The 22,672-nt window shown below is 37.1% G+C and overlaps 3 protein-coding genes across 3 annotated transcripts; 1 reads left to right on the forward strand and 2 right to left on the reverse strand.

Moving 5' to 3' along the window:
• The first annotated feature begins 461 nt into the window (after positions 1-461).
• Positions 462-5,135, forward strand: LOC131331484 (large ribosomal subunit protein uL13c). Its single transcript, XM_058365456.1, has 4 exons — positions 462-777; positions 2,895-3,080; positions 4,045-4,215; positions 4,761-5,135. Exons 1-4 carry the CDS (start codon positions 547-549, stop codon positions 4,875-4,877), a joined length of 705 nt encoding a protein of 234 aa, XP_058221439.1. The 5' UTR covers positions 462-546; the 3' UTR covers positions 4,878-5,135.
• A 287-nt stretch (positions 5,136-5,422) lies between these two features.
• Positions 5,423-14,835, reverse strand: LOC131331478 (protein trichome birefringence-like 41). Its single transcript, XM_058365442.1, has 5 exons — positions 14,378-14,835; positions 11,922-12,093; positions 6,698-6,873; positions 6,221-6,379; positions 5,423-5,907 (listed from the first exon to the last, which is right to left on the reverse strand). The coding sequence occupies exons 1-5, from the start codon at positions 14,623-14,625 to the stop codon at positions 5,607-5,609; spliced, it is 1,056 nt and encodes a 351-aa protein (XP_058221425.1). The 5' UTR covers positions 14,626-14,835; the 3' UTR covers positions 5,423-5,606.
• Positions 14,836-16,504: 1,669 nt separating this feature from the next.
• On the reverse strand, positions 16,505-22,672 carry LOC131331475 (protein trichome birefringence-like 41). The gene is made up of 5 exons (XM_058365437.1): positions 22,167-22,672; positions 18,288-18,459; positions 17,907-18,082; positions 17,486-17,644; positions 16,505-16,946 (listed from the first exon to the last, which is right to left on the reverse strand). Exons 1-5 carry the CDS (start codon positions 22,454-22,456, stop codon positions 16,646-16,648), a joined length of 1,098 nt encoding a protein of 365 aa, XP_058221420.1. The 5' UTR covers positions 22,457-22,672; the 3' UTR covers positions 16,505-16,645.

Raw genomic sequence — 22,672 nt, forward strand, 5'->3', positions numbered from 1 at the left:
TAGAATTTGAAAAAACCTTAAATATTATATTGAATATGCCCCACAATTATAGCAAACGATACCAATTCTAAGGCTTTGTTTGAAATTTGTGGAGATAAAAAGAAAGGAAAGAAAAAAAAAAAAGAGAAAAAATGTGAAGAAAGTGGATTCTTTTACCTTGTTTGGTGAAAAAAAAATAAAAAGAAACTGGGAGAAAAGTTGATTTCTCTTGTTTGGTTTTAAGAGAGAAATTGAAAGAAAAGAAAATTTTAAATTGTCATTTCCTTATAACTGTGGGGGGGTTTTCTCTCCCATTTTCCTCGGCCATTTCCCTCTCCAAAACTTTCTTTTCCTTCCTATTTTCTTTTTCTTTTAAATACGAACCAAACAACCCTTAACGAAATTTTTTTATTTCCTTTATTTTCTTCCATTTTCCGTGGGTTCCACTTACATTTTGCCCCTTCCATTTACAAAAATGCAACACCACCACTCTTATCCAGTTCGACAGACTGAAACACAGAGCAGAGAGAGAGAGAGAGAGAGAGAGAGAGAGAGAGAGAGAAGGAAATGGCGATGGCGTGCAATTCATCGTCGGGTTTGTTGACGCCCAAACCCTACAGCATCCCTCCGAAAACGACCCCGTTTCTTGGGTTCCCTCTCGCGTCATCATCATCCAAGCCGTCGGTTCCAACTACACCCCTCAACCGAACGTTCCAGATTCGTTGCCAAGAGAAACAACCCGTTTACATTCCCTCAAACCAGCGTTGGATGTTTGACGAATCCCAACTCAAAGGCATTGTAATACTCTCTCTCTCTCTCTCTCTCTCTCTCTCTCTCTCTCTCTCTCTCTCTCTCAAATTTGTAATTAAGAATGATAGTAGCATAATTTGGTTGTATATTCTATGAGCTTATGTTTGGTTAGAAGTGTTGGAAATTAGGGGAAGGAATTGCGGAAGTGAGATAGTAATTTGGTATGGTGTCCTTTTATGGTCCGTTTGGTTGCCAAGAAAATGCTGGAACCTTGGTATTGTACTGAAAAGCTTTAGGGTCCGTTTGGGTAGATGTGGATTTCAAGAAATCAAGGGTTTGGATTACTATTCGAGGTGGCTCAAGTTTAGATTTTGGAGCTTTATTTATCATGATCTTCGAGATGACATTTTACCACCAAGTGGTTGGTTAAGTGCTTGGAGTTCCTCGTTTGATGCTTGGGTCCAAGTCCTTATAGCCGCTTGGTGCCAAACAATGGGACTTTAGTTTCGGTCCCAATATCGGCTCTGACATGTCTGCGGTGGGATCCCAACAAATGGCTGTGTTGGTGAGGGCAACACTTCCTGGCGTATATGTCGAGTATCATATCTCATCTCTATTTTGCATACCCAACAAAAAATGACAATGGAAAATCCTTCATTGTAGGATTACATATGAGGATTCTAATATGATGCATATCTTTTACCTAAATCCATTATCTACCTAGGTTTAATGGGCCCCCTATAGTTAAATATCTTATTAGCATTTTTTTGTTGAAATCCAATGCAAACCACTAGATTTGAATTCCACATCTAACCAAATGGAGCCTTAATATTGGAGATGGGATTGGATAAATCAAATGTTTATGTACGTAATTTTGCACATTGAGTGCAACTAATAAATGATTCACCATTAGTTGACAACTTTAGGCTGAATCAAGTATTGGAGGGACAAATTTAAGTTTATCTAATTTGATTAACATTACTGTAAGTACGAAAATCAAATGAATATTAATGGTCGATGTAGATTTTGGGGCTTTTGTAACTTTTTTTCTAAAAAAAGAAAAAGAGTGTATCATTCACATGCTTAGTATGTAACTAGCGTTTGTGCCCGTTCGATTCACAGGATAAAAAATTTCCATTGGTTTATTTTCCGTCCCGTGTATCGAATTGGCAAAAAACGCTAGTTGATAAAAAATAATTTAATATTTTATCCGATCCCGTGTTCGATGCACGATAGCATTGATCTCATCCTATACATTGAAAGATGAATTTGGAATACCACGTGACAGTGTCCAGTGGCAGTGGCATCGTGTATCGAACGGGTATAACGCTAGTGATAAAAAATATAGTTTAATATTTTTTCTGTCCCATGCTCGATTAGAAAATGAATTTGGAGTACCACGGGACAAGACCCCTGGTGGGCATAGAATAGTTTTTCTTAAGTGTCTCTCTCTCTCTCTCTCACACACACACACTTCCCCATGTTTTTCTCTCTCTTTCATTTAAAAAAAGAAGAAGCTCAGGGTGCTAATATTTGAACAATCATGTTAGCGAGCTTATTCATGACAGCTTGCTGGATTACTTTACGATATTCTCATGTTTTTTATTCCGTACTATAGTCATTTGATTTACTTGCAAAAAATTCTTATTATGTCTATTGCCAATGATTGGTATATGGACGCAAGTCAAATGCGTGATGCTGAGGGTCATTTGATCTTGGCTTGTCTAAGGATCAAGCATCCAGTTCAAAGAAAAAATGATCAAGCGTAGAACTTGTGCTGAAGCTTACTTCCTTGAAGTAGTTAATAAGATGTAATTGATTTCTTTTGGCTAATGTTATCCCAGTCCCTTTAGTTCTGCCAAGCTCTATGTTCAGACTTAGAGATTCCAAATATTTTAAACTGTCATAAAATATTGTGTGAAATTTCCATTGACAGTAGCTTTGGAAGATGAAGAACGATAATTTGAGAGGTTGTAATGGATGTTTTCTTAGAAACATTGACTTCAAGACTCAGTTTTTATTGGGTATTTGGGAAATGTAATACAAACATTTACAGTAAAGACCTTACCTTATTAAGAAGTTTTGTCATTGTCGCATCTTTTTAAAAAAAAGTGGGATCTGTCTAAGGAGGTGCTCTCTCTCACTCTCTTGATTCCTTTTTGCAGGATTTTTGGAACAAGACATGGTACCCTAAAGCTGCAGATTTTGTGAACACTTCTAAACCGTGGTATATTGTTGATGCTAGTGATAAAATTCTTGGAAGACTAGCATCAACCATAGCTATTTATATCCGTGGGAAAGATCTGGCAACCTTCACGCCTAGTTGTGACATGGGGGCCTTTGTCATTGTGGTGAGTACCAACACCCAAAAAGTTTTCGTTACGCAAATTTTTTTCTTGACATATGGTTTAATAGTTTGAGGTGTCTTTAAAGGCTCATTGAGCAGGTTGTCAGAAATTTTGGCCCTTGTTTGACTTCCTTGACACAAAAGTATTTTGGGAGGACTTTGATGTCTTTGACTATTGTATTAGTATTTTTTTTTTTTTTGGCGGACAAGTTATGATAATGATGATAATGGAACGATATTTATCAGCAACTACGTGTATATTCTCCTCTTCTCTACTCTTGGTACTGTGGTACTAAGAAGCACAAACATGCCTAACTGCCTCACTTCTCCGTGTCCGATGCATGTTGGGCATATGCATGACATGATTCTCTTTGGACACATGTCGAACATGCCTAAGTATGTATCCTTTTTTTTTGCACTCAGACGCGTGAACACTCTTGGGAGTTTGGACATGCTAAGGACACATTAGGACGTTACAATGCAACTTTTGAAACTCTGCACAGAGTGAAAACTTTGATAGATGTTTAGTTCATGTATGACTTTTGATTTGCATCTTCGTATGATTAATCTTCATTTGATAGAGATTGGAGTTTCGACTTTGTACTAACTCATGAGATGCATCCATCGTAAAAATATGTCTCATATTCTACGTGCCCCCAACTTGTCCATGACCTACTTTTGGAAGAAATGCTGTGTCCATGTCTGTGCTCCGTGCTTCTTAGGTTATGTTTTCTTGGGAGAACCTGAATAGTTTCTTTTTATTGTACTTAATTACTTTTTCCGCTCAATATGTGCATGCTTGTAATTGTCTTGGCCCAGGGCTTCAGGTAGCAAATTGTAACTGTGCATTTCCATTGAGTTCTAACGTTTACACTTTATAGTAGTTGATGTCTGCAATAATGGTCATAACATGCTTCTGCCTTGCACAAAATCCTGAAAAATTGTGGTGTTTGCTTGAACTCAAAAAGGTGAATGCAGAAAAAGTTGCAGTATCAGGAAAAAAGAGGACCCAAAAGCTCTATAGGAGGCACTCAGGAAGACCAGGAGGCATGACAGTTGAAACTTTTGATCAGCTCCAAAAGAGAATTCCTGAAAGAATAGTTGAACATGCTGTCCGTGGCATGCTTCCTAAAGGGAGGGTGAGTTTTAAGTTTGTAATTCTGCCCAGATTTCCTTCTTGTCAATAAGGATATTGCTAAATGGAGGACTAATAGAATTAGGGTGGATTTAATCTGTTCAGTTGACAATCTTATTTATCTGTGGTCTACTTGACCTCATGACACATGATACTTAGCCTACTTGCAATTGCCATGTTATGTGTGATTTTCAAAACAAATCAAATATCCATGTGGGAAAGGTTGATACGAGAATAAGGGTGCGGGATATGTCTCTGATAGGCTGATACTAACCATCAGACACGTCTTTGTATAAGTGTACATAACAATGCCATAAAAAGTACATTTGCTGTTTCCTGCTAAGTCTACGGACCCTTGAATTAGAGGTTTGATGGGTCCGATGACTCCGATCTCTAGATTCGCACCGACAGCTGTACTCGAGTCCACATAACAGTCTATGTGTATATGCAGATGCATGTTTTGTCTACACAACTGTTACTTTTTTCATGCTTGTGTCCAAATCTTACTGATTCTTGCATAACTCTTCTTCGAAATTGCTTGTTATGCAGCTTGGCAGGTCCCTATTCAACCATCTCAAGGTTTACGCCGGCCCAAACCATCCGCATGAGGCGCAGAAGCCCATTGATTTACCCATAAGGGACAAAAGGATACAAAAGCAGACATAGATTCAATGCAAACTCAATCGGGAGAAGTACAATACATCGTTTTCCCGGGGGTTCAGAACTTTTCTATGTTTTGGTCGTACAGGGTTCTTCTCCTTCTTTCGTGTTTTGGATCCCATGTGATGGTTAGAAGCCTGTTGTTGATGTTTGTTGTTTTAGTTTGTAGAGGCATCTGGGTTCAATGTTGTCCTTATTTTGAGCACCCATCTCTGAATCAAATTGGCAATTCGTTAATTGAACTTTAGAAGGTGCTTACGTTTTCATATTGCTTAATTAGTAGAGTTGGCAAGAAAAGTGCCAAAATCTTTTTAGTGAGGTTGAAAGCTGCATCGAATTTGGTCACCCCGCAGCCCCAAGCCATAGTACGGAAAATCCTACGTACCCCCCAGGTACATAAATACTTCGCTCAAAAACATAGGTTGGTGTGAGGAGTCCACACACGCTAGTGGTGCTTTGTGTAAATGTGCATGGCTGTAGTATATTTGGCCTTAATACTCTCATCGATGTACCTTTGAAAATATATATGGGACAATAGCAACCAAAACAAATTAAACAAATATTCCAGTCGAACTTTATTGAAAATGCCACTTAATCAAGTAACCCAGGTACGAATAAAACCAAATGAAATAAACAAAATAAAACTTATTCAACGAATGCCACCCACCAAAAATTCCACTGTTTGGAAAAGAATTGCTAAAGCTATTTCTTCTATACGATTACCCAGTGCATTGCTTAATGATTTAGGACAATGTTGTATAGAATCTGGTTCCAAGTATCAGGAACTCCGGAAAGACACCAATGGCTGCAATCCATGCCTGTACGGCCCCCAAGCCCGTATATGGACGGATGCCCGTCTTTTCGAAGTAGCGAGAGGTTCGTTATATCGAGCAAAGTGACGGGCTTCTTGATCTTGCTTAACACCCCCTTCAGCACAGCCACAGCCGGCGGCAGGCCTCCTGGATATGTTGAGCCCAGCAAGGGTTGCTGCTGGCCCAAGCAGCTCTTCTTCTGTGGTTCGTTCCAATCTGTGCCACTGTTTGTATACGTGGTTTAGGAACACAATGAGAAATTTTTTTAGTATGTATGTGCATGGTTATGAATAACGCTGATACGTTCTAAATTGCAGTACCGCGATATGGACCGGTGATATGAATGTGTATAGGCTAATACGTAGGTGGATATCGTTAAGAGAGGTTAGTAAATAAAAACCCGCGTTATGCAGTATCCGATATGATATGCGATGACTGATATGAGAACACTTCTTGCCTTGTTATTTAAACTGCACCACAAATAGTCGGATATGGATTGGTAATAGAAAAAGTGGAATATAAATGAAGAACAATTACTTGTAATGAGATGGAGAAATCCCTTGGAAGAAAACCATGGTTCGGGCCGGGTCAATATTTGAGTTCACCCAACCGGCCCATGTAGTGAGTGCCTTCTGAAAAGCAGCCATTCGATCCATGTCTTTGTAGGTTTGATTTCCTACTTGTATGTAATCCCATCTGCAGTGCAAAGATTCACTAATTGCTATATTTTGGAAAACTGTAAAGATGAAAAATGAAAAAATTCTACCACCGTCCCAAAATGTTTGTCCGGTTCATAAAACCATGACTTAAAAATAGTACATTGTTTCTAAGAAAAGACTCAATTTTTTCGAAAATTCAAAGAACTCAATGGTATCTAGTAATTTTTTTTTTAAATTGTAATATTTTTAAGTTTTCATTTTGCGGGCCGACAAAATATTTTGGGATGAAGGGGAAATACGAGTACGTTAAAATTTCAAAGGAAAATTTTGAAGTAGAATTCGGAGTTGGACTAACGGTTGTGAAGGTCCTCTACGGTTCCACCAATGCCATGTATTGAAGATGAGCATGTCAATGCCTTTCCAATGCTTGCCACTCTGAATCGAGTCCAGTTTCAGGACCCTACCAATTTTTTCCATCACGACATCTACTAAAAACACATTGCGATCAAGCATCACTTTAACTCCAAAATCCTGCAAAATGACATGATTTCTTCAGGTAATGAGACATTCTTTAGTTCTCTATCGCATCACTAGAGCTGGAATCGAGCCAAAATATTCGAGCTCGGTTTGAGTACAAAACTCTCTATGAGTCTAGCCTTCATGCGAGGAAAATTTTGTTTGAGCTCAGCTTGTTTTAAGCAAACCGAACCAAGTTGAGCCGAGTTTCAAACCGCTAGCGAATAGTTCGGTTTGTTTGCAGTTCTACTGAGCAAAGGACTCTTATTTTTTTTTAGGTGCCGTGATAGCGAAACACAAGAGTATCCTATCCTGTTAAGGGTAGCCTTTTGGGCATGGTCCCAAACCCATCCAAGTTTAGGTCCACAAACTGAATTACCATTCAAGTAGTTAAGCAGTGTCAATCAGTTGGAGAGCACCCCAACAACGAAAAAGTAAAGCAACAACGAAATCATGTACTTTTTAGAAGCTTCAGATTTCCACTACTAGGCCAAATGCCTAAAGAAAAATACCATGTCAAAAAGGTCTACAAAGGAGATCAGAAAAAGAAAAGGTATTTTTGCCTTGTGACTCGAATAAGCTCAGACCTCTCCTCCTGCTATAATGGTCCCAAGTGGTTTGAGAGTATGATGATCTCGAGTGTTTTTCTCTTTATTCTCTAGTAAGTGTTGTTTGCAACGTGGTAAGTGTAATCAACAATTATAGTAAGTGTAGCCATATAACATAGTAAGAATTGTCTTAAAGAATGGTATATAAAACCTGTTTCTGTGGTAAGTAATACGGTTTTTTTTTTTTTGGGGTCAAAACTTCTTAAAACCATCTCGTTTTTAGTAAATTCTGATAAACCTATGGGGGAGAATCAAATCAATACACAGCGGAAAAATACTTACCTTCTGCCATGGTGTTTAAGTCTTAAGAAATTCGGAAACCGTTTCGATCTTGAACTAATATATTCCATCTACACAAACTCCCACTAATTGATTTTGGAGAGCAATGGGTAGGATTTTCAATCTAATCTATATAAATTTTCTTCACACTTGTAACTTAATGGTAATCACATGCCTTTATATAGATAGATCGGGACCATTTCTCAATGGATACAACCCTTCATATTTTCTTCCATCAAAGAAGTAATAAGGCACATATTCATTAATAGTTGCAACTTTACATATTGGTTACATACTAAACCCATTTATGAATAGTCGCCATATCTATTCATGAATAACCACCAAACCTTTTTATAAATAGTTGCAACCTTACACATGCTAGCTAGGGGTGTGCAAAAAAACCGAGACCAGACGAACCCGACCCGAAGGGTTTCGGGCGGGGCCGAACATGTGGTTCGGTTGGGTACGGGTACGATTTTCCAAAAAAATCAGTTTTCGGTTCGGGGCTCGGGGTGCTGTTTTTTCTTACCCGACCCGACCAAAAAGGCAACGAATTCATATAGTTTATTTCGGTTTTGGCCGGACCCGACCAACCCGACCCGACCCGACCAAAAAAATCGGTCACACGGACGGGTATCCCCCCCTCCTTCGGTTCGGGTTCGGGTCCCAAAAAAGTGATATCCGACTGGTCGAGTCGGGTTCGGGGCCGAACCCGACCCGTCCGACCCGTGCCCACCCCTAATGCTAGCTGTAATTCACCTACTTTGTACTAGAGAAGTACGTTAATTTTAGGATCTTTATCTTGAAAGATTTCCAGCTAGCACGTGACACCTAGTCCCACCTCAAAAGGCTACATTGTATGGTTTATGTGGTTAGGCTTCAATAAATTACCGATCAGTTGTCTAATATGAGAGAATTACGTTCTCTTTTTATTCTATTAATTTTTGTAACAATTTCAAAGGTTAATAAAAAAAATTTTTGCCGTTCAAAAAAAGTAGTCTAAATTTGGTTCTACAGATGGTATCAAAGTTGTGTGAGTTTGGCCCAAAGACGTGAACCCGTGAAACGCCATGGTGATTCTGTGCATGAGGTGCATGTGGCCGCCAAACAGAAGCTCTGGGAAATACGGTGATGATTCCCGTGCTTAACCTCTCGCGAGGGGGGGCGGGGTGCTGCTGGGCTCACTTTCGGGGTCCACTCCGATCTCGCTCCGATGATCGGAATCGTTCATTTTGTAGAGCTCGTCGAGTAGAATAATTATGAAAAAAATTAGCTTAATTGGATATCATTAAGTGCTTGATCGGAACTTTTTTATCTTGAAAAGAATGGATTCGAAATACTGGATCAAATCTACTGTAACCCATGGACCGAGAGTTATATAGGCTCCGATCAGACACGTAATAATATCCAATTAAGCTAATTTTTTCCATAATTGTTCTACTCGACGAGCTCTACAAAGTGAACGATTCCGATCATCGGAGCGAGACCGGAGTGGGCCCGAAAGTGGGCCTAGCAGCACGCTGCTGTCCCCAAGCCCCCTGCTTCCCTCGCGAGGGGCTAGGCCTTAAGGGTGGAGAAATTGTGACACTTCGTTCCACATCAAAAGTATGATCCTATGAATGTAAGAAAACATGCAAACAATTACTGGCAACTTGAATTTTGGAATTGGGTTATCTGGTTTTTCTTATTAAAAAATGATATTAGTACTCCAAAAATTGATGCAAGCACTCCAAAATTAGTGTATGATCCTATGAATGTAAGAAAACATGCAAACAAATACTTGCAACTTGAATTTTGGAATTGGGTCATCTGGTTTTACTTTAGAAAAATGATATTGACACTTCAAAAAAAAATTGGCTTTGAAATTACACTAATTTTAAAATGTCTTCATTAATTTTTAGAATGTCAATATTAATTTTCTTAATTTAACAAGTTAAATTTTTTTTTCGATCGACCGAAAAGTCGAAAACCCACTTTAACAAGTTAATGATCAGTAATCTACGTGGGCGGTACTCCACAAAATTTCAAGCAAGTAGTCGCACCCAAAAGCACTTTTCCAGAAGATGCAGAAAGGGCAACTCCAGCTGGTTGGTTAAAAGTTAGTAAAAGTTAAAAACCCTTTGTTGGAGTGAACCCTAACATGAATGGCCTGTCATACTTGAGTAATTATTTAGCGATCGATTCCGAATATCACGGAAGTTGCTTACGTGGTATTCTAACTCATTTACGTAGTGACAAATTTTCTGTAAGTACATTAGGGTGATTAGGAGACAATGAGTAATCCACAAAAACCACAAAATGTGGTGACGACATTTTATTTGAAGAGAGAACCATATAACAACGTGGTCTCATCTTCTCATCGTATTTCGAGAGTATTCAATAATTGGCCGTCGGACAATACTTAGGCTCCGTTTCGGAATTCAAAATAAGTCCTTATTTTTTAAGAAAGCAATTTCAAGCTCAAAAATTATGGGTTTATTAAAATCTAAAAATATGTAATATGAATTTTGTTTGAAAAATCTCGATGAGATCTTTTATACGATACAAAAAAAATTAAAAAATTATTTTTCATTTATTTTATTTTTAAATTTAAAAATATGAAATAAATTATTTATTTTTTAAAAAAATTTCTAGAACGGAGCTTTACTCGAGAAGATCATTAGTTAGGCCCAGATCTCGATCAGCTTCACGTGACAAAGAGTGGATTATTAGGCATGGCATGGACCCTTGTACTTTGTCCAAAATCTTACGACTAGTACTATTTTCCTTTTTCTTCTAGTATTATATATACTACAGTATATCATATGACTACCAACCATTATTTGTAAATCAGTAAGATGCGTTCGTTTTGAGATTTTAAATTTGAATTTAGATTTGTAGGTAATGAATGTAGAGATGAATAGAATAAGGATTAAAAATATGGATAATAATTGGAGAGAGATAAAGAGAAAAATGAGGATAATAATTAGAGAGAAATAAGATAATGATTAGAATTCAAAATTCAAAACCCCGAAATGAACAAGGTTAAAGCTTCGTCCCACGAAGGGAAATAAGTATTTATTTGAATCATTTTTTAAAATAAATATTTATTTTTGAAATTAAATTGATGTATTATAAGAGAATGACATGTCTCGTAAAACAAAAAATAAGTATTCAAAAAATAAAAATCTTAACGGAACGGGACCTAAGAGTGGGTAAACGAAGCTTAGCACCCGTTCCAAAAACCTTCTTAAAAATAAGCAGTTTATTTCACATTTTCAAACTAAAAAGTAATGTAAATGAAAAATAATTTTTTTTGCACCGTTTAAAAGATCTCAGTGATATCTATCAAACACGATCCATATTAATAGAAAAATTATTTGCGTAAGCATATGATTTTTGAACTTAAAATAACTTTTTTAAAAAATAAGTACTTATTTTGAGTTTGGAATCGGGGCCTGCTTTCTAGACCTACCCCTACCTACTAATAATCTTTCTGTAATCTTCTGGGTCTCACTTTTTGCGTACTAGGCGGGGACTGATTTCAATTTCAATTCTTATTTTGCACATTTTTTTTGACAGTTTTGCATTAGGAAAAGAAACTTTTTATCTGTAAAAGTAATTAACTTTTTGAAGAACAAATGATAAAATAAATCACCAAAATTTACCTAATTCTTAATCATTTACTTTATTCTTTGAAGCAGTTTACTGATTGCGATTTGCATCTCTTTCACTCATCCTGAAAGAAGTTACTAGTATTTAGGAGAATGATTCATGATATTTGTACTCGGTTCTATCAGATGTTGTTTTAATTTAGTTGTTTTTTTTTTTTGTTTCTTTGTTTTTTTTTTCTCCTTCTTGCCTTGTAACCTTAAACCCAGTTGGACAACGTTGTTAATCATAGGACATTTTCTTTATTTGAAGAGAAAGAGACGAAGTGATGCATGGGTTTGGCCAAGTGGACAAGAGAAAAATAAATAAGTATTTGTTCTCCATGAAGTCGCATGTTTTAATTTCACGGAAGTCAATCATTCCAAACCTTAGGACTACTTGAAGGTTTACCCGGTTGTTAAATTCGAGACCTCAAAAATTAGTCTAAGTGCACGCAAATTGACCTGTATGTCTGGCCGTGAAAAAATGAAAAAAAGGAGTTAACAGAGCAAGGAGAAGTAGGAGTTTAATGGGTAGAGGGCATACCGAGAATGTGAACGTAGAGACATCATCTAGTCTCTCTACAGTGTATTTGGCACTGGGCACTGCAGCAGAGAGCAAGCAAGTTAGTGATTGCCACTGGTTTCTGCTTAGAGAATCTCCTACAAACATTATAGTTTTCCCTTTAAATCTCTTCAAGAAGTCTCCTCCATCAAACCTACCTCAAAAAGGGTGAGAGAGAAAAAAAAAAATTGTCAACAAGACTATACGTGATTAATGATTTATATAGGAGCGTGAAAACTTTATATATCCATCTCAAAATCAATCGATAATGAGTGGAGAGATCTCTCGTATTATTAAGTGATCACTGATTTCACTCCTGAGCAATGTAGGACTATATTTCCTTAATATGAAGGTCTAAAACAAGAACCAAAACAGAAACTGCTCGAATCGTAAAATGAGAGCCATTGTAAAATGAGATGGTAATGGTGTTAATTTTGCATCGCATGAAAAATAACGGGAGAGATCGTCACATGAGAGAATATTGCTTCTATGATTCTCATACTTTTGAATAAGAAAACATAGATGGTATTGGTACAGACATACCAGCACATACTCCGCGTACAAACAAGTTTTGAGTTCGTTTTGGGTCCTAAAAAAATGATCCAAGATGCTCATTTTGTTTAGAGTCCCTGCAAAAAATAAGCTAAATCGAATATCGATAGAGGCATTTACAATGCGTCCAACTTTGTCTTAGAATTAAGGCTACAATTCTGAAGCAAAGTTGGATGTACCGCAAACACTCCTAACGATATCCGGTGTAGCTAATTTTTTGCAAGAACCCTAAATAAAGTATTTTAAACAAAATAAGCAGATCAGATTATTTTTTGGGGCCCAAAACTGATCTGCACAAGATGGTGTACCTTTTTTTTGAACAGTGAAATGAAGATATTTTATTAATCAAAGAAACATAGTACACCAAGAGCAGATAGCAACACAACGTGAAAGTAAAATCCCAACTATATTGGCACCCTACATCACGACAATCATATGCTATAAAGGTACACGGTGGTGTACCTTTATCATTTCTAATAATAAAAATGTGTGAGAATTGATTTTCACACTCTTCTTTTATCCAAATGCATTCATTTGTTTTGTAGTGGTGTGAAATTACATGATTATCCTTTTCATGTGTAAAGAAAAAAATGTATGAAGTGTAATTTTATAATTTTATATGAATGAAGACAAAAAAGGGTGTGCACTTGAATAAATGGGGGTGTGAAAATTTATTTCCAAAATGCGTTTTGAAAAGTGTATGAACATAAAAAAACAAAAAGTTAGATTTGAAATAAAAGACAATGGAATGTGTGTGAAAAGGCCCTGGAAATAAAAGAACAAAAAGTTGATTTGAAATAAAGAAATTAGCACAAAGATCCTTTAGGAGAACCAAAAAAAGAAAAAGGCCCCCAAAACAATCGCTATCATAGTTTCAATTACAATTCAATTCAACTTATTAATCCTCCTGGTCCTCCCACCTAAACAAAACAAAACAACCCACAAGACAAATCCTCCATACATCCATAATTTCACCGAGAAAATTTTTTTAACAGCGGAGCTGAGAATAATTGTTTACAGAACCAATCCGGGTATGAATAAAACTTTTTCGAGAAAGGATTCATTAAAATTAGGACTATCCGGAATACTTTTGGACGGTCACGATTAATTGCTGCTGTAAAAAATTTGTTCACGTCTGTCGCCAACTAACTTTCTCTCAATTTCAAGTAGGTATATAAACATACATGTATGATGTAACTGTTGAGCTGCATAGTAAAGTAGTCTTTGCTGGGAGTGACGATGCTCTGCCACAGTAACATCCAATTTATGGTGAAAACGATGTAACACCATCCAGTTTCAGAAAAGGGTCCTCAAATTGCTATAATCAATGCACATTCATGATGCATCAGAATGAAAACTGAAACAGCTTACTACCGCTGCCTTACCACAAAATAAGGAAATGCCAAAATTCACATGAAGCCATCAAGGTTTCAAATAGCGATAGCATATTGGGTAACACGCAATGGTAATGGTAACATTAGCAATGGAACAAATGATACGCCACAAGAATTGAGTAGAGTGGTTGTTATATTTTAAACTTAACTCAGGCTTCAAAACATTAAAGTTGCCGTCGTGGCCGTGAATCGACAAGTATCTGGAATTGTTTAATACGCCCCTGAATTTGTTTTTTTTTTTTTTATGTCATTTGTTAAACATAATCTATTCTATCCTAGGACCTAAGGGACTTGGAGAGAGGATGAGTGTAAAACCAACCATGCCCATGTGCATAAGAGTATAAGGGAGACACCAACTGTATTTCACTCTATTTGCTCGGAATTTGTTAAGTTACTATATTCGAAGTGTAATGGTAACCGATCCGAGGCTAAAAAAACTGAGAGGCAGCAGCCGATATTTAAAAGCTTGAGAGAGAGGAGAGAGAAGGGTACCTTGCTAGGTTGCAGCCATGGGGGTGCCAACTGTATCTGAGATAGGATAGATCAGGGCGCCCATTTTTCTGGCAATTGAACTCTCGCTCAATGAAAGGACAGGTGGTGGGATCGTAGAGAGGGTATGAGGGTTCCTGAGCCACCCAATTCCCTTGGAATAAATCACAAGCAAATACTCTCAAGTTTTGTTTATTTGAAAGAAAAACTAGCAGCACAAAGACAATGGAATGAGCAACCCAGAAAGTCATCTGAGGATAATGAGAGAAAGATAAGAGAGGTTTTTGGAGAAGAAACAGAGCAATGGTAGCAGAAACCCCACTCTCTCTCTCTCTCTCTCTCTCTCTCTCTCTCTCTCTCTCTGTTTCTTTAGTTCCTAGTTTTTATATCGAGTAATGGGAGAGAGAGGGAGAGATTAATGGTCTGTTGGATACAGTTACATGTTGAAGTGTGCCAAAGCAGCAAGTGGTGGATGGCTCTAAATTCTACAAGTAATATTCTAATACGAAGAGTTAGTCCGGTTAGTTAATGGGTTTGTTCCTTACATAATTGATCAGAATTCGATTTTTGAAGTCAGGCCACAAGAAAATAAGTATAAATTAAATAATCATCATAAGTGGGCATACCACGAAAGTCTTCATCATGCCAACCTTTTGGGATTATGTTTACATTCTCTTAACATGTGATTTATCTTTTTACCCTTTTATTACCATGTACATATGTAAATTTTAGTGTTTCCTGTCTTATTGGGATTCCATTAATATTGTTTTCTAACTTAGTGGGAATTCAAGAATTATTATTTGTGCATATCCATAAATATTCATCCTAGTATGAGCTATGTTTTCATCCCGTCCACTTTTGGGTTATGTTTTTATCCTCAAATTTTTATAAACCCAATGGTGGAGGACTTCCATGCTTATATTTTAGTCTCAAAATTCTTTGCCTATGTAGTATTAAAAAAATAGTTAACATGGTGTAATAAAGGCAAAATTGGGTTATAAAAATTTGAGGATAAAAACATAACTCGAAAAAGTGGACGGGATGAAAACATAACTCATACTAGGATGAGTATTTAAGTTACCCTAACCTAATTATTATGAATCCCCTAATCTCGGCATGGATGGTCTGCCTTTGACCAGACTGGGGAGAAGATTAGTCGAGATGTATGGCATGGATGTTCGGACTGACCTGAACATCCCTAATGACCCTAACAGTCGAACAAAAACAAATATGACAAGATGAAAACAATTTTGTTTTGAGAATACTCTACTTCATGATTTTCATTATTTGTTGACATTACCCTTAATTGTGATTTGGACATGTATTTCGTAGATCGGTAGATGTAATAGTTAGGTAGAGATGTAGAACGATTCATTTTTTTATTTTATTTTTTGTGATGAGTTTTATGATGATTTCTTAAACAAAATGAATGCATAATATTGCTAAACTTGTTTTGTTTAAAGTGTGGTTCTCACAGACTTTCATGATCCTGCGATAGAATTTCATGCCATTTTAAGGATCTCAGGTTAGGATCTTAAAGTGAACATAGATCTCACGATAGGATCTCATGCCATTTTCAGGATCTCAGGTTAGGATCTCAAAGTGAACGTCCTAGTGGATCTCATGCCAAGTTCAAGGTCGCACTTTAGGATATCTCTCCAGGTTCTGGATAGTACTTTAGGATTTCATCAGATTCTCGAACTCACATTAGGATCTTAAAGTGACAACTCCCACGGCATTAGAAAGAAAATAGGCAATAGAGTGAGGCCCAATTTGATTTTGTCATGTAACCCCAGCTTGCCAAAAAAGCACAAATGATTTGCATCATTTGCAGTCACTTTCATACATCTTTGACACGGGAAACAAAAGGCTTTATGACTTTTTTTCAGGAAATAAACTAGTGTGTTTTCGCTAAATCAAATGGATTAGACCCCATGTTTTTACGGGTTTCAGGTAAATCATTCTCGTTACATATATCAACAAGAATGCTAATTAGCGAAAATAATTTGTTTATTGTCATTAGCCTGTAGTCTATTTAATCTAGCGAAAGCGTAACCAAATAAGGAATTTGTTACGGATGGTTTTGGAGAAACAAGAAGGAGACTTGTGGGCTTTGCCATTGTGGCACCAAATCCCAAACCCTACCGTATTAGTATACGAATCGATTATAATTTCCCAGAATGTGAATTCTGTTGTAAGTTTGTAATGATTTGGGAATTTACTTCAATTGGGAATTGGGAATTTCCCAGAATTCCCAAATTTCCCAGAATATCAGGAAATAGTAATCAAATAGTAAAGTATTTCGTTCCAAGCATCAGGAACTCCAGCAATACACCAATGGGTGCAATCCAATCCGGTCGCACCCCCCATCCCGTAAATAGAAGGATGCCCGTCTTTCCGCAGTAGCGACAGGGTCGTTATATCGAGCAAAGTAACGGGATTTTCAATCTTGCTTAGCGCCCTCTTAACCACGTCCACGGCCGGCGGATACTGCCCGTGATAGGTTGAACCTTGAACCGGCGTCGTCTCCCCCTGGCATGTGTTTGCTTTGGGTTCGTTCCAATCCGAGCCACTAATCAAAAACACAAGGAATGCATATGATTATGATTTATGAAGTTAAGTAACACCAAGGCAAGTACGGTAGAATGGTAGAACACAAGAGATGTAAATGAGAAGGATGTATATGGTTATGATCAAGTTAATAAACCCTAACATGCACAAGTATGATACTAGAATTTGTTCAAACTCAACCCATGGAATGGTTTCTCTTCAAGGATTTGAGCCCGCGTAATAGATCTGCAACCCGTTTAGGAATGAGTGTTTGATAGAGAAAAATTATCGGTCTTTCTATTGTTAGGCTACACACAAGAAAATAAGGAAAACACGTATTTCTGTGTGTTTTTTACACATTTTAATACACATTTACATGTACACTTGTTATTGTTAGCCTATTGGGCTGATTTTAGAATTTTTTCTAACGAATCGGGACTTTGGGGTAGGTAGATGAGGAATTACTTTATGCAAACTGAACATCAAGGAATTAATTTATCCACACATTTTAGCTCTGTAAGTGTAGTATAACTGATTGTTATGAAACAACTAAAGACTTACTTGTAATGATTTGGGGAAATGCCTTGAAAAAACACCCTAGTTTTGGATGGATCAATGTGGTTGTCCACCCAACCCCCCCATGTGCCAAGGGCCCTCTCAAACGCAACCATCCGATTCATGTCCTTCAACACCTGGTTTCCTACTTGAATATAATCCCATCTGCAAAAATTATAGGAATTACACTTCCACATTACATTAAAGTTTGAGGACAGGGTTTTAAATAAAGATCGTTACGTATCGTGTCGGCCATTACGTAGCGCGATTTCAGACCTTCAATACCGTATTGGCCGAAACAATCCGATATCAATTGATATAGAACCGTATCACCGATTCCGTTCCATTTTCCGATACCGCGATTTAAAACCCTGGTTACGTTTGAGGATGAAAAAATGATGGAGTATATATAGTTGTTTTCACTAACGGTTGATGAGCATTTCTATAGTTCCACCAATGCCATGTGTTGAAGATTAGCATGTCCATCCCTATCCAATTCTTTCCATCCTCAACGGAGTCGAGTTTCAGTATCCGGCCTTGGCTTTCTCTTACTATATCCACCAAAAACATGTTGCGATCAAGCAACACATTTATTCCATATTCCTGCAATGTCCGGTAAAGTTATTAGAACCGCTAGAGATGCTCCAACACGGCGTTTTTTACACAAGTACGTTTGGAGTCGTGTTTGTGGTAGTTGGCCCATTTCCAACCACCTCTCTCTTGTTAGTGGTACTTTATGAAAACATCATTAGGAAAAAGGAAAGGAAGAGGCAATGAGCAAGTTGAAATGGGGACTAGTACAACATACCATGATGGTGAATGTGGAGATCATGCCCACTCTAGTTAGGTTGTAGTGCAGGTTAGGTGCTGCAGTGTAGAGCAAGCATGTTAAGGACTGCCACTGGTCTCTGCTCAAAGAATCCCCAACAAACATTATAGACTTTCCTTGAAATCTCCTCAGGAACCCTAGCCCATCAAATCTGCAAAAATCAAAAAGCCAAATTGAGTACTTATGGAATAAGGCCATATGCATACATGGATGAAACTTGTAATGCAATGAAATTTTTTGCGCCCTAACAGACTTTTGAGATTCACGCGTTTTAGTGAACCTTAACGAAAAAAGCGCAGTTCTATAAACATAGATGGCTGGACAAAATCTGAACACAGGTGTTCGGACCAGTCATGCATCCATTTGACGATTCTAAACACATCTTTATTCACATATCCGTGGTCTATCATCTTTTAAGTTTTGACTATAAAATTACTTGAAGTGATTATACTCAAAAAGTCCGTTTGAATACGAAAAAAGAAAATGAATGATATGTTTGGGTTTTATCGGTTTCCAACACCCCCCCCCCCCCCCCCCCCCCCAAATTGAAGAATGAGTCGAATAAAGTTCAAGGAAGTAAGATCTAATTAAAGCCACTAAAAGTTTTTTTTTATTTTTTTATTACCGAAGAACAGCCTTATAGTCGAACCACAATTGGATCCGACTACGCAACCCAAACATCGGGGGAACTAGCGCGGCCACACTAGTCACGGCCCCCCACTTACTACAAGGGTATTCACCCTGTAGGAAATCGAACCCCTGACCAATGGAAGTTCTTCCAAAGTCAATCATTCGTCCTTACCACTAGGGTAATTCCTGGGTGTGTAAGCCATTAAAAGTTGTCAAGATCAATGATGAATGTGGAGAAAACAATAGCTAGAAGGCAAGATCCATGAAGTGCACCTAGTTCGTCAACTTCTCTTGTCATGAATGAAGTCTCAAATCCTGATCGAAACTTGTGTTTAGTTTCTGAGAATTTCAATATTTTTCTATAAACTTCAATTGGTTAATTGAATTCCAGGGAAAAAAATATGAAAACGAAGGTACGTTATTGAATAGATACTTGACAAAATATGGTCCCAATTAGTATTGATAGGTACATGAACGTTTGCTGTCCAACTATGGTCCTAATTAAATTTAACTTTGAAAGCCAATGAGTGGCATACAATAATCTTCTTATCGTTGTGACAGGTACGTGTATAGACAGAATTATACATGCATGATTTATATACTAATGAACTGACAGGATATCTCAGAGAAAGAGATTGACTTATCATGGAGGGGCCGTGATTCCCTTATTTATGGAGCCGCACGATCTCGGTCATCCGTTTCGGATTTGCACAGTCCGGATTTAAATGAAACTTTTCTGGAGAAAAGCTCTTCTCCGAAAAAGTTTTATTTAAATCCGGACTGTCCAAAATCAAAACGAACTCTTCCTCGAAAAAGTTTCATTTAAGTTCAAACTGTTCAGAATCGAAATGAATGCACGTGATTCACCTTCGTAAATAACTATTCACGGAAGTTACGTTAAAAAGATATTCTCCCAGGAGAAAAAGTTGTCACCCCAGTGCCCCGTGAACTTGACTTGACTGCATTAAACTGTAATTTCCTTCCTGAATGGAGGAATGACATAAGGGAAAGACTACAATACACATCATTTATTTGAGTGTGTATCATATGCACCTCTCAAAATATTATGAATTATAGAAAAAATGTTACGAATCGTATTGCTAAAAAGTTACTAATCGTATAAAGGTTACGAGATACACCAAAAAGTTATGAATCATAATGAAAATGTTACGAATCGTACTGTTGAAAGGTTATGAATTCTAGAACAAAAGTTACAAAACACACTAAAATGTTACGAATGAACCATAAAATAAATACATATGGTACACCTTTTTAAGAGGTGTATATTATAGACTTTCCCATGATAGAATGTATCATTTGCATGTCACAAACAACTAGATCATAAATAGCCTATGTGACTTGTGGGGCTAAAATGGGTTCCTTTTTAATTTTTGGATTTTTGGGTTCGACGGTCACAGATGTATGGGCTAGCTTACGCGCATCTCAATTAATTCTTTCCGGTCCAGTCAAAAAAAATTACTTTTTTGCAGCCTAACCCAAAAAATCAAATTACGGTCAATTGTGTGTAGACCATTGGACTAGGGGCTAAGATTTTTGGATTCGGCGATTTGATTAGAAGTTTTCATTTGTTGGCCGGGCTCATCCCATGGGTGATAAACCAATGACTGACATGCAATAAAAGTGATTAGAAGTTTTCATAATAGATCGGATAATTTGATCAGAACTACTCATTTGCGGGGTTCGCCTAATTGATCATGCATAAATCAAGGTGATTGAACATCTATAACCACATGATCAAAATATGTTTTTTTCTTAATATAGTATTAAACAAGATAGTAAGAAGTATAAACAAAGACAAATGTTTGTCCATTCGTTCTAAGAAACGACTAAAGATACAAAATATGTGTCACTATTGTATTGTAATTAGGCCCCGTTTCAGAACACATTCTTAAAAAATAAATACTTATTTCACGTTTTCAAACTCAAAAATAATGTAAATGAAAAATAATTTTTTAATTTTTTTTGCACCGTATTAATGATCTCAATGAGATCTATCAAACAAGATCCATATTGATAGAAAAATTATTTATATAAGCATATGATTTTTGAGTTTAAAATTATTTTTTTAAAAAATAAATACTTATTTCCTTTCGGAAACGGGACCTTAGACAAGTGACAGTTGCGTAATCATTTGGACTAAATAAGTGATTGGTCCCAACATGATTATCACACGAGGAAAAAAATAATGGTTGGGTTGGACTCTGGCCAAATCACCCTAATACTATAAAATATAGTACAGTATTATATTATATAACTTATACAAAATATAATCAGAGCAGGGTGACGTGTCTTTTCATTGACAGAATGTAGTATTCTTTTTTTCTTCTCAGAAGTATCCGTTTGTAAATATAAAAATCCTTGTAGTTCACAAACTTCAACATGACAGCATCTTAGATGAAATATATAAATTTTAGTACTATAAAAGGAAACCATAGTTGTTTTTTCTCTAAATAATGCAATGGTGTTTTTTGACAAGCTCGATGGTTGCATCTTGGATTAATTTCTATGGTTTCTCTCATAGTTGTTTTACGGATTAGCGTGCAACCGGACCTCGAGAGTTCGAACTTGAAAACTTAAGATGGAGTAAACCGTTAAATCCCAAGTCAAAATTATTCGTAACATTTGACTAATTGTCTTTTACAGTATATGAAAATACTACACTCGCCTATATATGGTACATGTGTACCATATGCATCATCTTAATTGTCTTGAATTTATTATAGCGTTTTGCATACGAATTCATAACATCATTCTTGGATTCATAACTTTCGTAAATAAATTTATTTGAAGTCATAACATCTGCATGTTTGAGTTTTTTTCTCGATGACATGAATTTTTGCTAACAAAACCAATGAATTTCTATCCAAATGCTACAAATTCCTTCCTACACAAAAACGTTATGAATTCAAAGCGATTCGTTGATCACCTAAATAGGGGGTGTATTGTAAACGAAATCCTAAGAGTTGTTATGCATAAACACGTGTAACTGTAATACATATACATATTTCAGGTAGAAAGCTGATTTTGGCGCTCCACTTTAATGCGCAGACACTCAACTTTTAACTTAAAGTTACTAGTAATTTTATGTACAAAGTGGAGAACCTGTGTATAAAAGTGGAGCATCTGCGTACATCAATTTCCTTTCGTATATTAAAAAATGCAAAAATATTTAGAGATAATTAGAGAACAGGGGGTGAGAGCAGTCACCTTGGTAAATCGCAGTCCAAGGGCTTCCATCGGTAGCTGAGGTAGATTTGATCGGGCCGGCCGTTTTTCTGGCAATTGAACTCCTTCTCGATGAACGGACACGTGGCGTTGTTGTAGGGAGGGTAGAACGGGTCGACGACCCAACTCCCCTGAAACAAGTCGCACCCACCCGACCCGTATCCCGCACCGATTATTCCTACTGGTTTTTTATGTCGCGCACCATTTGCTGGGTGAAGAACAGAAATGAGAATCAGTAGAAGATGGATACCGGAACTGACCCAGGTACCCATCTAGAGAGAGAGAGAGGGGCGAGCCAGAAACCGCTTCCCCTGTTTTTAGAGTATTACAAGCAATCTATATGTACACATACATTTATAGATAGATAGAGAGAGAGAGAGAGAGAGAGAGAGAGAGAGAGTTGTTGTGTTGTGAAATCTTCTTGTTGCACCCAAAAAAAGAAATCTTGTTGCTGTTTGGGCAAAATAAAGGAAAAAAAGTTAAACGAA

Source organism: Rhododendron vialii, chromosome 6a (assembly GCF_030253575.1).
Source record: "Rhododendron vialii isolate Sample 1 chromosome 6a, ASM3025357v1".
Lineage (NCBI taxonomy): Eukaryota > Viridiplantae > Streptophyta > Magnoliopsida > Ericales > Ericaceae > Rhododendron > Rhododendron vialii.